Source organism: Mangifera indica, chromosome 18 (genome assembly GCF_011075055.1).
Source record: "Mangifera indica cultivar Alphonso chromosome 18, CATAS_Mindica_2.1, whole genome shotgun sequence".
Lineage (NCBI taxonomy): Eukaryota > Viridiplantae > Streptophyta > Magnoliopsida > Sapindales > Anacardiaceae > Mangifera > Mangifera indica.
Window position 1 is genome coordinate 10,756,630 of NC_058154.1, and position 13,716 is coordinate 10,770,345.

Below are 13,716 nucleotides of genomic sequence, written 5' to 3' on the forward strand. Positions count from 1 at the left end.
ATTTATTAACAAAGTCGTAAATAGGTGGGCATTTGACTTTTTTTTTAATTTTAAATGGTAAAAATTTATCGTTTTATCACACATACCATCACTTATTCTCTTTATCTTATGAACATAACAAAAAATTAAACGATAACTTTCTCACTCTGTATTAATGCTCGATCGCTTCTCAATGATGAACATAGATAAATTTAAGGGTTAGCTTATCTCTTTAACTTTGAAATATTTTCAAATAGACTCTTTAAATTGTCCTTCTACCCTTTAAAATTTTAGCTGCCCTCCTTTGAATATAAAAAATTTTCGGATATAATCTTTAAAATTAATTTTTTTAATTTTATTAATTCTTTATTAATTTTTTTATATTTTAATTTTATTCAATTTCTCCCTCCTAAATTTTATAGCCGGTTCGTTACAGTAGTTTGCTCCATGTGCATACGTTTACTTTGTAGTTGTGGATGGATCGATCCATTGATTGCTTGCAGTGTTTATAGATCGATCACAGAAATGTCGAAGTACTTAGCTCAGTTTCAGTCGATCAAGAGCGCGGCTGATCACATCGTAATTGCTGGTAAATCTCATCTCATAATATACAGTTTTTTTTCAGTTTCAGTGATAACTTTGTTGTGTTTTTATCTGATCGTACCTGGATCAAGGATTATTTATTTTTCAGTTTTAAGTTTTCGATTAGCAGCTTTAAATTAGCATAAAATTACATTTTTAAAGAAAATGGTATAGTTAGTAAATATATCTGCGGTATTATTCGGAGAATTTGCTATTTTTCACTTCGTTGTGCTCTGTTGTATTAATCTTTGGTGCTCGATTAGTTGATTCCAATTAGAATAAACTGTAAATTCTCAAAGAAAATTTCATGTTTACATGTATGTTTGTATAGCATAAGTTGGATAATTTTAGATTTTTAATAATTTAGAGTAGCTGGATACTAGTTTCTGTTTTTTTTTTTTTTTTTTCCTATTGTTAAAATGTTGTAGCAGCAGTTATTTTTTTCTAAAGAATATATGTATGCCTATTAGTAGGAGAATTTATTATTTGGTTTAACGATTATTGTTGGATGTTGTCTGATTAAAGAATGGGCGTGAATTAGTTTCTTATTTGTTTTGATTCTGTAAGGAGTGATATGAAATTGGAATATAAAATGACAAGAATAATAACTTGTGATCAAATTTATTCTGTTATGTTTGCTACTAATGGTTTTACTGTGAGCTGATTTGCAGTTGAAGATGTGAGTGATGTATGGCCAACAGTGAAGCGTGGGTTTGAGGAACGGTTGCCGTTTAAGAGAGCTTGTTTGAATAACAAGACACGTAATCTCATGTTTGTGGAGAAATTGCCTGCTGAATTTATATTAACAACAGATTCAAGACTTCGTAGTAGAGTTCCTCAGGAGCAACTATTGTTTTGGTTTCGAGAGCCATATGCAACTATAGTTCTTGTGACATGTGAGGTAACTTGCAAATTATTGAATTCATCCATAATATCTAATGTCTTTTCCCTGGGTAGTGGATAGATCTTAGTGTTAGCGAGACAGGTTTGAACTAAAGCTATTGACACTGTGTAAATGATACTCATTCTGCTGGATGGTATCTTGATCATATGTTCTAGTTCGGCACTAGTTTAGACTCGAAAAGATATTTTAAAAAATGTTTAAAACTATACACGATCTTAGATGTTGGATTCTCATAGCTAGTTCAAATCATTTTGCCTTACTAACTTATATACCGCTATCTGGTAAGTTTCATTGTCTTTATCCCTACATTGTATTATTGCTAATCTTTTCTGCTACACTAATATTTTCCCCAGGATCTTGATGAGTTCAAAACAATCCTTAAACCACGCTTGAAATTGATTCTCCAAAATGATGATCGGGAATGGCTGATAGTATTTGTGTCCAAAGCTCATCCAAGCAATGATCAAGCCACCAAAATGGCAAAAAAAGTATATGCCAAAATTGAAGCCGATTTTAACTCTAAGAAGAGAGAGAGGTAATCTTGCTGTTTTGAATGTCTTGTTTGTACTTTAACAACTGCATTGGGAACAATGCATAAATCCTAGTCTGACTCAAAATTAATTGCGTTGATCTAGCTTATGCATCATTCTTAATTTAATATTTACTTCAGTATATGCTTTTTCTTGCAATTTCAGTATACACAGGATGAGCAATGTGATATTAGTGTATTGTATAAGTTTAATATTAACAAGTCTAGTAGTGATGAAGTCACTAGGAATAGCACCAAAGGAATTTGTGTTCTTGAGCATACTCATAATGTCACTTTCTCTGTCAATGATTATGATTTTTTATTTATGAAAAAGTAAAATTTTAAACCTGAGAGAAGCAAAATTACAAACGAAAGTGAATCTACTGTAAAACTATCAAAACACATCCCCTAAAGAAAATAAAAAAATAAGTAAAATACAGCAGCCCAGTCGTCTTAAATTTTCTGATGGTTATGGTTGATGATTCAAAGGCATAATATTTTTGTCAACTCACAAATTTGGCTTTATTGCGGGGATAATATATGAATATTTTTATTGGGGTAGAAAGGGGTTTTAATATGCCTATTGACAGAATCTTTTCTTCCTTAAATGTGTGGTGTACCAAGGGGGTATTTATTGAAGTTGCTATTTATTTTTTTAATACTTTAATTATATACTTCAGGTGCTACAAATTAGATCTACATGGCCCTGAACCAAGTTTTTGGGAAGATTTGGAATCCAAGATTGTGGAGTCCATTCGGAATACATTGGATAGGCGTGTGCAATTTTATGAGGATGAGATGCGCAAACTGAGTGAGCAGCGATGCATGCCAGTCTGGAACTTCTGTAATTTTTTCATTTTAAAGGTTGATTCTCTTAACAAACTTAAAACCAACAGAATGTTATAAGAAGGTACTGTGGCAGCAAGGAGAATATGTCCTAATTGTCAATTACATTAGTTTGCTTTTTAATGATATGTCTCTTATTTCTCATGTGAATATGCTTTCAATGGAAGTGCATATCCTTGATTTCATGTTCAATAATTGTATGAAAGAGATAGTGCTTCATACTTGACCATAAATGCAGAGTTCAACTCTTAGAATTGTTCTTTTTAAGCCATGTATCTCTCATTTAAATTACATTCTTGAATTTTAACATTAGGGGATGGAAAACAAGGTTTGAATCTTAATTGCACATTGGAAGTTTCTGACTTAACAATTTTTTTTCCCTGTTATCAGGAAATCCTGGCATTTATATTTGAAATAGCTCATCTTTATGAAGATGCACTACGTGAATATGATGAATTGGAGTTGTGCTATCTGGAAACAGGTGCCTATTGTTTCTTATGTGTTGCTAGATAGATATATCCTCTTTTCTGCTTAGGTTGGACGTATATGGGATTGTGTTTATACAAGAATAGATACCTTTGAAACTTTGTGTTTGTTTTTGGATTTTACTGGCCTATAAGCTTCCCTATGGGTGAGGTCTCTGGAAGAAAGACTTAATACCTTGTTCTTGAAATATGGCTGGAGCTAAGCTATTAAATGTATACAAGCATTCACTGTCAGGCATTGGAATGCATATGTCAACTTCATTGATTATGTAATTGTCGCTTGAAAAAAATTAACTTGAATGCATATTTTAATTAGCTAAAATTGTTCTGCCTATAAAGTAGTCAGGGTAAGGCACTCTGAATAATAGTTTTTAAACATATCCAAGTTCTTTTTAATAGTTGAAATAGCCAACTGTTTTCCTTCATGAGTTCAATTTTGCAGAGTTCAAGAAATTTTTATGATAATTTGAAAATCTAGGCATGATATTGATTTCTGTAGCAATGGTACACCAATAACATTTGATGCCTTTTTTTAATTGGTAAAGGCAGTACCCACTTTTCTTTTTTAGCCTTATTCTCAAGTATTCATATTTCATTCCAATTTTATTCAGTTAATGTGACTGGGAAACAGAGGGAATTTGGAGGCATAGACCATGGTGATGATCAAGCAGCACTGCTTAATCCTGCAAATAAAGCATTGACACAAATTGTTCAAGATGACTCATTCAGGGAATTTGACTTTAGACAATATCTGTTTGCTTGTCAATCAAAGGTGTGCAAGACAGGGAATTTCTTGTTCAACCTTAAATTGGTTAGATTTAGTTATTTATGACTTTACTGCAGTTTTTAAGCTCAACATATGGTTGGATGAAGAGGTTTTTCATTTTTTGTTAGCTTGAAAGCCTCATCGTCAATGATTTATTATAATTTGTAGCTTTTATTCAAGTTGAATCGTCCATTTGAGGTTGCATCAAGAGGTTATTCATTTATAATTACCTTCTCAAAGTCCCTGGCACAACATGAGGTATCTAATATCTATGTGTTCATATAGTTAATTTATAATGTTGTATATTAAGCACTTGCTAAGGAGTATTAGTTCTGATCATGCGTTTCTTCCCTTTTCTTTCACTCCACTTGGAGTTTTTATAGAATATATTACCTTTCTGTATGCGAGAAGTTTGGGAAATCACTGCATGCTTGGATTTAATCAGTGTGACCTCTTCTCATTACAATGAAGGACTTGCACCACTTGATATAGAAAAGGAGTTCTATCGACTCCTTGGTGATCTATATTCTTTATGTAGAATTAAGGTAATTTTTATAGCAGTTTTGTTTATGATGCTAGTGTTTTGCCTTCACTTTAAAAGTGATTGATTCAGTTTTCAACTGATACTTGGGCCAGAATTCTGGCAGTGCCAGCATCTTTCTCTGAATATATATATATAGATATGTAGAATTTCACACCACTAGGGACCATGAATCTTGTTTCTTTTCTTTTATTTTTATTTTTAACTTTATGTAGAGATATATTTTAAGTGGGTCTAGGTGATGGCAGTTCATGAGGCTTGCATACCTAATTGGATATGGATCAGATATAGAAAGAAGCCCTGTCAACAGGTACAAACTGATTATTTAAGATCAATATCACTTTGAGCCTTCTATTATGGTTGCTGGTTATTCGATAAACTAGACCTTGTGTCTGAAACTAAATTACCTTAAACCATACCAAATTTTGACCTTCTTGTTGTTTATCATTCGTCTATAAATTTATTTTCTCTTCCTTTGAGCAGTGCCTCTCTCAGTATGCTACCTTGGCCGAAGCCATCAGTTTGGCCTTCGGTTCCACCTGATGCTTCCTCTGAAGTGCTTGCTAAAGAAAAGGCAAGTTCTTAAATTATAGAGGCAATTGTGTGGCAAAAGAGCATTCAATGTTTTGATTTATATATTTAAAAGCATCAAGTTTTAGTTGCCACACTTTGTCTCCTTTGGCATGCTGTAATTCTATTTGCTTCTGAAAAGACATGAAATATTCTGGCTTGTTTGTATTATGCAGTTGATTCTTCAAGAAATTCCAAAGGTCAAGTCCTTTGGTATCCAGAGAAAAACTTTGCCTCTTGAACCTTCAGTACTACTTCGTGAGGCCAATCGACGAAGGGCTTCTTTTAGTGGTGCAAATATGTTAGAAATGTTTGATGGGTAATGCACGTGATGTGAACCAAATCTAATGTTTGGGGTTTTTCCACATTGATTGATGTTAACTGAATTTTAAAGGTTTTCATTTGAAGTAATCTTTTTTATTTATTTATTTATTTATTTTGTCCTTCTGGGATTTTTCAAGTTCTTATTTGTAATGGTGTGTAAATTGGCAGATCAGTTTCAGATGCATCATTAAGGATGTCCTGTTCAAAAAAATTACAAGCAATTGCTATGTCACGCACTAACTCTTCTCCTGGAACCTTTGAGAGCTCAATTGACCGACCTATGAGACCTGCTGAGATATTTGTTGCCTCTGAGCATGCTCTGAAGAGTACAATTTCAAATCCTGACCTTTGGAAATCGTTGTCTTCTGTGGAGGAATTTGAGGTACTAAATTCATGCAAATTCTGCTTAAAGAAAAATCTTTGCGGTATGATTTTAAGCCTGCAGATCCTATCAAGAATTTTTAAAAAATGAATAAATTAAGATAAGAAGAAGAAGAATTTCTTCTCACTTCGCATGCTCAATTCAAACATTTATTTCATGAGGTCACCTGATGATCTGGTAGCCTCTTCAGATAAAGTTTTATTAAGAACTTCTATGGTGTTTGCTTTTTTTGTTAGTGGATTAACTTAGAATACCAAAAGTCATACATTATAAACACGTTGTATCCAAATGTCGAAGATCACTGTTGGGATTTTTTTTTTGTAAGTAATTTTTTTAAAGTTTCACAAATGTAATAAAGGTTTGAATCCAAGGCTCCTACTTGAAAGCTTTTGAAAGATCTTGTTGCCTTTATAATTTAATCTATTTCTCTCTTGCAACCTTGTTTTCCCTCTCTCTGTCTCTCTCTTTTTAATTTTGAACCTTGTTGGCAGCGAAAATATTTGAATCTTTCAAAAGGTGCTGCAGACAATTATCATCGGTCATGGTGGAAAAGGCATGGAGTTGTCCTTGATGGTGAAATAGCAGCTATTTGGTTTAAGCATGGAAACTTTGATCTAGCTGCAAAATCGTATGAGAAGGTGTGTGCCCTTTACTCAGGAGAAGGATGGCAGGATTTATTGGCTGAAGTTTTGCCCAATTTAGCTGAGTGTCAGAAGATTCTAGATGATAAAGCTGGTTACCTCTTATCTTGTGTGAGACTGCTTTCACTAGATAAAGGATTATTCTCTACAAAGGAACGCCAAGCCTTTCAGTCAGAGGTTATAAGTCTTGCTCACAGTGAATTGAAGGATCCTGTGCCCTTAGATGTATCATCTCTAATTACTTTTTCTGGTAATCCTGGGTCACCCTTGGAATTATGTCATGGTGATCCTGGCACTCTATCAGTAACAGTTTGGAGTGGCTTTCCTGATGATATAACCCTTGATTCACTTAGTCTCACTTTGACTGCTACATACAACGCTGATGAAGGTGCTAAGGTATGCGTTTGTAAATATAAAGATACTTTATATTCAGTACTGTGACACTTTTAGTTGAATTCTTGATTAATTAATTATTTCATCTGATAATTCAGGCGTTAAAGAGTTCTAATGCTACTGTACTAAAGCCTGGTAAGAATTCCATTACAGTTGATTTACCACCACAAAAACCAGGTTCATATGTCCTCGGAGCTCTTACTGGGCAGATTGGACTCCTGAGATTCAGATCTCATGGTTTTTCCAAGGTTGGCCCAGCTGACAGTGATGATTTTATGAGCTATGAAAAGCCAATCAGGCCTATTTTGAAGGTAGTTTCTCTCATGCAATAAAACAATATAAAGTGGGAATTTTAAGAGTAGTAGTATCTAAAGATTTTTATGATGATAACAACTATGCTTATGCTTATGCATATGATGTCTAGCTATGTTCTTTTTTTTTTTTTTAAATCTTTCCATTTCTAATTTGATACAAGAGTCTATTCATTCAAGTTTGGGTGGATATTATATTATTATTTTATCACCTAAATTTACTTTTTTCTTCAGGTTTTTAATCCAAGACCTCTGGTTGATCTTACTGCAGCGGTATCATCTCCTTTGTTAATAAATGAAGCTCAGTGGGTTGGGATTATTGTACGCCCTATTGACTACTCTTTAAAAGGTGCTATCTTGCATATTGATACCGGTCCAGGTCTGATGATTGAAGAGTCACATTTCATTGATATGGAGAGCTATATTAGTGTATCAGAGAGTGTTCCCAAGTTGAAAAACTGTCATAGTAATCAAAAGAACAGCTCATTGGCTGTTAATAAAGACTTTGAACAGCTGCATCTTGATGATGGTAGGATACAACTTCCAGATTGGGCAAGTAATGTGAATTCTATTCTGTGGATCCCAGTTCGTGCTATCAACAAAAGTCTTGCAAGAGGATCATCTTCAGGTTAGGAATGAGACTTTTGATGGTTTCAATCTATTGTTTGCTGCGTATATTTCTATTTCAGTGTTCAACTGTTGTTAACAAATATATATATTAATGTACAGTAACACCCCCGACGCAGAGCATCATTGATGGAATGAGGACGCTTGCTCTAAAACTTATATTTGGAATATCCTCCAACCAGACATTTGAGAGGCATTCTCTTTTTTCTATCATTCTTTCAGATATCATTTCAAATTGTGTTTCTCTGTTTCCTCTGTGTGTATGCGTGGCGATTACTCATTTGTTGTTTATCTGTATAAATTTACTGGATTACCTGGCATTGATTTGCAGAACAATAGCTGTGCATTTCACTGACCCTTTCCATGTGAGAACACGTGTTTCGTACAAAGGCATTGATGATACTATACTTCTGCAGGTACCTATTCTGATTTTCATGCATGATTTTTACTTAATTGAGCTTGTACTAGTTTTTAATAAATTATTTGTATTACTAGATGGAATTAAGCTGAAGAGTAGCAAACATCTAGGGCTCAGAATTTCCCATATTTAGATGTGCATATTTATGTAGACGTTGGTTAAAAGGGGTGTTTTACTTCAAAAGGGTATCTTCAGATAATTACATTTTACTTTCATCGCTGCGATTGAAAAACAGAATTTGAAATTCTCATGTCAAGTTTCAATTGTTTAGTTGTAAATGCCACTTGTTACTTTCAGGTGATAATTCACTCTCAAGTGAAGGCCTCGTTGACTATATATGATGCTTGGCTTGATCTTCAAGATGGATTTATTCATGCAGGACAAGGTGATGGGAGGCCAATGTCAGCCTTCTTTCCACTTGTCATTTCTCCAACTTCTAGAGCAGGACTCCTTTTTAGTATATGCTTGGAGAAAACACCTACTGAAGGTATAGGCATTTGTGTTCAAACTAGATTCAAAGTCGCTGCAGGACTTTTGGCTTCGTCTTTGCCACTTTAATTGTGATCTGATGCCATATATTTATGGCAAGTAACCAAAGCCATTATTTGATTTACAGTTGAAGTTGAGGCAGTGAGACCAGAGAGTATATTAAATATCCAATATGGAATTTCTGGTGATAGAACAGTTGAAGCACATCCTCTTTTGACTTCAAATTCCACTGGAACTGAGGCTGCTAAAAACAGTTCGATCTTCAGGAGTGCTCTTGTTTTGGAGCGGCCTGTGCTTGATCCCAGCCTAGCTTTTGGGTTTCTTCCCCTTCCTTCTGGTGACCTTAGAGTTGGACAGCTTGTCAACATGCAATGGACGGTCGAAAGGTTAAAGGATCTTGAGGACACTGAATCTTCTCAAGGCAAAGTAAGTCAATTGAACATTCTCATTTACACGAACACTAAAGAAGCCTACTGAACATTCTTATTTATATGAACACTTAACTAAGAAAGTATCTATTAGAACATTGAGGAATATGACATGTCATTTATAGCGGGGCTAAAATTTTTCAACCCCAGTGGCATCGTGTTTCTAATATTTTTTGTCGAAATCCGACATGTCTTCTCACACATCTAGGAGGTTACACTGATAAGGGAAGTATGAAAAGAAGTTTAACTAAGTTTACAAGTTTCCTGTTGATTTGGATTCATAAACCTTAAATATGGAAACCATATCTGTGCCTTGTGAAACCTGTTGTACTTATGGTGAGTTATCATCGTTTGGACACTAAGACAGTATAAAACAGGAGAATTCAGTTTTTCTCACTCAGTTTTTGTAGCAAAAGATTGAAATTATTCAAACGAAACCTTTTCTTTTTTTTTTTAACTAGACCCAAGCTATTTGTGATATATCATTAGTCACTTTCAAACTATTCGTGTTTTGACCTTTCACACGTGGAAGATCATTCTATTCGAACTCCTAACATTTCAAAGGGAAGCCTTTCTTCACCATTTAGGACAACCGTTGGGGTCAACCTTGCTTATGTTACTAGCCACTTTCTTCTCCACTCTGGGTCAAATAGGCCATAGTTAAAAGACGGGTTGCAATTAAGTTGGCAGTTGTTGTCAAATGCAAGGAATTTGTATTCTCATGATTTCTGCGCTGATTTTTGGGTGGCTATTTACTGATCATACTTATTATTTGTGCAACAGGATGAGGTGTTATATGAATTGAATGCCAATTCTGACAATTGGATGATCGCTGGAAGGAAAAGAGGGTACATATCTCTCCCAACAAAGCAAGGTAACTGAATGAACTTCGTTTGCTTTCAAATTTTCCTGTATAGAATATTTTAAGTAGCAAAAATAGCAAAAAATTCCATTTCTGTGGTGCCTGAATCGTCTCTTTTTATTGTGACAGGTTCAAAAACAGTTATCTCTATATTATGCGTGCCACTGGTCGCAGGTTACATTCGTCCCCCGCAACTTGGCCTCCCAGATGTGAACAAGGCGAATATAAGTTGCAATCCTTCTGAACCCCATTTGATCGGTGTCTTGCCTCCAGCAATAAGCTCCTCATTCTGCATTCCAGCGTAATGTCTCTGAACTCATCCAGCATGCCTCTTTTCCCAGTTTATTGTGATTTTTTTAGACGGTATAATCGGAAATATTACAATTTGATCGAAGCAGAGATAAATTTAGGCATTCAGTTTTGATATCTGTAAATTTGTATATTCCTGATTATTAGAAAAATCACAAGAGAGTATTTCGTTTTTAGGTAGTTCTGTGGGAGTTCTCAACATCGGCTGTTACTGTGATGTAGAGCCCTGGCTTATGTACAGCGGAACTTTGAGCTCTTCATTGTAAGGTATTTTTTTTTTAAATACAAAATTGAATCTGAATTTTTTATTTAATAAAAAGGGGGGGTTTATGTAACTCTATGCATACAATGGTTCTGTAAAAAACTGAAGGGGAGCATCTCCTTTATCTAAAATTGTTTTTAAATCCACCATTTGCTTAATGACAAGAAGGGGGAGATAATTTATAGAGGAAAAAAATTTATCTATATCTTAACCAAATGAATAACAACCGTTGGTGTAAGGGGAGCTTGCATTTTTATTTTGACCTGCACGAATTTCAACATGTGTTTTATTTGTTTTCTCATCAATTAAAAAAAATGAGAGATTATTGGTCACTTTGTGTTTTGATGATATAAACCAAGCAAAATGATCGCAATTGGTTCAACATTGCTTAAGCCATGACTTTATGTCATGATCATTCGTTGAAGTTTGAAAATGCAAGACATGTGCATGGAATGCATGTTTCGCAAATTGGAACGCTCGATCCATCTTCAAAGGGTTGATTATTTTGAAAGGTCTCAAGTTGTTCCATTAAGGAATGACTATGTTCTTCTATCAATATTTGAAGATTAAACATGGAATGCTCGTTCTCAAAACCGAATGCCTATTATCAATATTTGAAGATTAAACATGGAATGCTCATTCTTAAAACCGAATGCCTATTCTCAAAGATTTCAAGACAAGAACAATTGCTCAAGAAAGTCAATCCACTAAGAACACCTTTGTTCTACTAACAAAAGTTACAGATGATAGAACACCCATTTTAGTCACGGAACGCTCATTTGATACAAGTTGAAGTTGAATGAGCTTGTTCCTCAAATTCATTTCAAAAGGCTCTAAGTCATTCTCCTCCGTAACGATTCTAATCTTGAGCTCGTTCGAAGACTTCAAAATTAGAATGCCCATTCCATAATGGCAAATGCCTATTCCACAAAAGATTGTGAATAAAATTCAACTACTATAGAGTTAATTGAAGATTTACTTTTCAAAAAATGGTGAAATCTTCAAATCAAGGACGTTCATTCTATCATAATGAAAATCCATTCCATTAGATTTTTACCTAATTTAAACATCTTTTTCAAATACGATGACTATTTTCAGACCAACAGCCAAGCAGTCCTAGGAGTCATTCAAGGGTTAGAGAAGTGCACAAGAAAGAAATTACTCTAAGAATAATATTATACGTATTTATTTTAGATACACAAATATGTATACATTTATATGTATTATCACATGATTGAGTGTTGTTTTATCTTTAATTCAAAATCGTTCAATCATATAATGACATATATAAGTGTGTACACATTTGTGTACCCAAAGTAGGTACACATAGTTGTATTGTGAATCTAAATCAAAAGTTCAAATTACTTAAAGCTCACGTATTTTGCTCCAACTCTTTCTCTCCTTTATTTCTTTCAGAGAAAATTTGTTATTCATCAAGATAATCAGCCTAGTTGGAGACATTTTCATCTCACAATTTTTGTACTCAAAAGTTGTTTAGCAAAATTTCGAATCAACTATTGTAAGGGCAAAATTCTGGATAAACTAAGACAAAATCCTAAATAAACTAGGTGAAATCGTGACAAAATTATTGTATTAACGCAATACACTAATATTAGAATCTCAAGAGATAACTTAAAAAAGTGAATATAAGAGGTTTGAAATAAAAATCTCAAACCACCATAAAGTCATTAAACAATTTATTTCCACTCTCTCCTGGCTTCACTACATTTTATTTATAAAATTGTTTATACATTTGTAAAAAAAAAAATTAATTTAAATTAATTTAGATTTTAATTACGCAATATTTTTATAACTTCTATTCACCATCTCTTTTTAGGAGTGATTTAGTCATAATAGTTTTACAGTTATAACCATTTTTTTGTTCGAGGCTCAACCCTCTGGGCTATTGAATGTCATATTTCACCCACATCCCCGTTTAGGATCCATCCCAATAATATGCAAAAAGGACGTTCCTTTAGGATTTCAGGTTATTAGAATCCATCAATCCCTTTGGCACACATTGTGACAATATCTTCTTCTCGAGCTCGATCCCTTACTAAGACATCCCTTATCTCAAGCTTGATCTTTCGCCTATTAAGATCCAAGGGGACGTTAGCCCCCTATAGAATCAAACAAGGGCGTTTACATCCCTTCATCCCTTTGGGCTATTATGACCATCCGTCGTCCCAAGCTCAATCCCTTCAGGCTACTCATATCATAATTCACTCCCACCTCCCTTTAGGATCCAACAAGGACACTTCTTTAGGATCTCAGGCTACTAGGACCGAGGAGTATGTTGGCATTCGAATCCTAAAGAGGATTTTCTTAGAGCTATCACAAACGTTGATTGTAAATATTGGGACCAAGATATTCAATTTGTGATTTTTAGGTTTCTATACCTATCACATTGGAATTGGACGAGAAACTTTCTTAGTCCTCGAATTGATTCGTATTGGATAATGGATTCTATTATGCTTTGCATTGAAATACCTTCACCTTTTCTCTTGCATTTTTACAGTCTTTGCATCTCCAAGTCACCCTACTAGGTTTAAGCAATTGGAGTACTGTTCTGCTACATTTAATTGAAATGAACAAAACTATGGATAACATTACTCACTTTTTTACTGTTCTATAAAAATTTTCACTGTCTTTTTATTTTCTTTTTTTCATGACAAGAAAACTTATTCAAATCGGACCATCTCTTTGAGGGGTTGAAATCACTGTACTAAAAAAATCAAAAATTTGATTATAATATGACATTATCAAATTTTAAACCCAAACCCTTACACTTGAGGATTTTGTATGTTTTGTTATTCATACTATCCCTTTAGGGTTTTTCATGTCTTTGTTATGCATTCCCCTCGTTCAGTTTGTACCATTTGTTGCTGTTTTGAACCACTACAGATCTTTGACACTTGTTGGAGAAACTGGGTTTGCTTAATAAATTACTGAAACACTACTTATTATTGTCCATTACTTATAATAATCTGGTTCATTTTCTAATTATTGTCAACTTTAGTCTATTTTGGACATAGTTTATAATGGTATTGTTTGTGGGTTTTATAACC

General features: G+C 34.0%; 1 protein-coding gene across 2 annotated transcripts; it reads left to right on the plus strand.

Moving 5' to 3' along the window:
* The first annotated feature begins 390 nt into the window (after window positions 1-390).
* On the plus strand, window positions 391-10,794 carry LOC123201383 (trafficking protein particle complex II-specific subunit 130 homolog). Of its 2 annotated transcripts, none has more exons than XM_044616865.1 (22): window positions 391-568; window positions 1,233-1,462; window positions 1,819-2,000; window positions 2,675-2,858; window positions 3,231-3,321; window positions 3,937-4,097; window positions 4,260-4,349; window positions 4,475-4,636; window positions 4,881-4,942; window positions 5,116-5,206; window positions 5,379-5,521; window positions 5,695-5,908; window positions 6,400-6,945; window positions 7,041-7,253; window positions 7,488-7,881; window positions 7,983-8,073; window positions 8,212-8,296; window positions 8,596-8,785; window positions 8,915-9,213; window positions 9,999-10,089; window positions 10,207-10,378; window positions 10,564-10,794. In XM_044616865.1, exons 1-22 carry the CDS (start codon window positions 427-429, stop codon window positions 10,565-10,567), a joined length of 3,837 nt encoding a protein of 1,278 aa, XP_044472800.1. In that variant the 5' UTR covers window positions 391-426; the 3' UTR covers window positions 10,568-10,794. The 2 variants fall into 2 exon arrangements, with proteins under 2 accessions (XP_044472800.1, XP_044472799.1); XM_044616864.1 differs by having other exon boundaries at window positions 10,568-10,794.
* The last annotated feature ends 2,922 nt before the right edge of the window (window positions 10,795-13,716 follow it).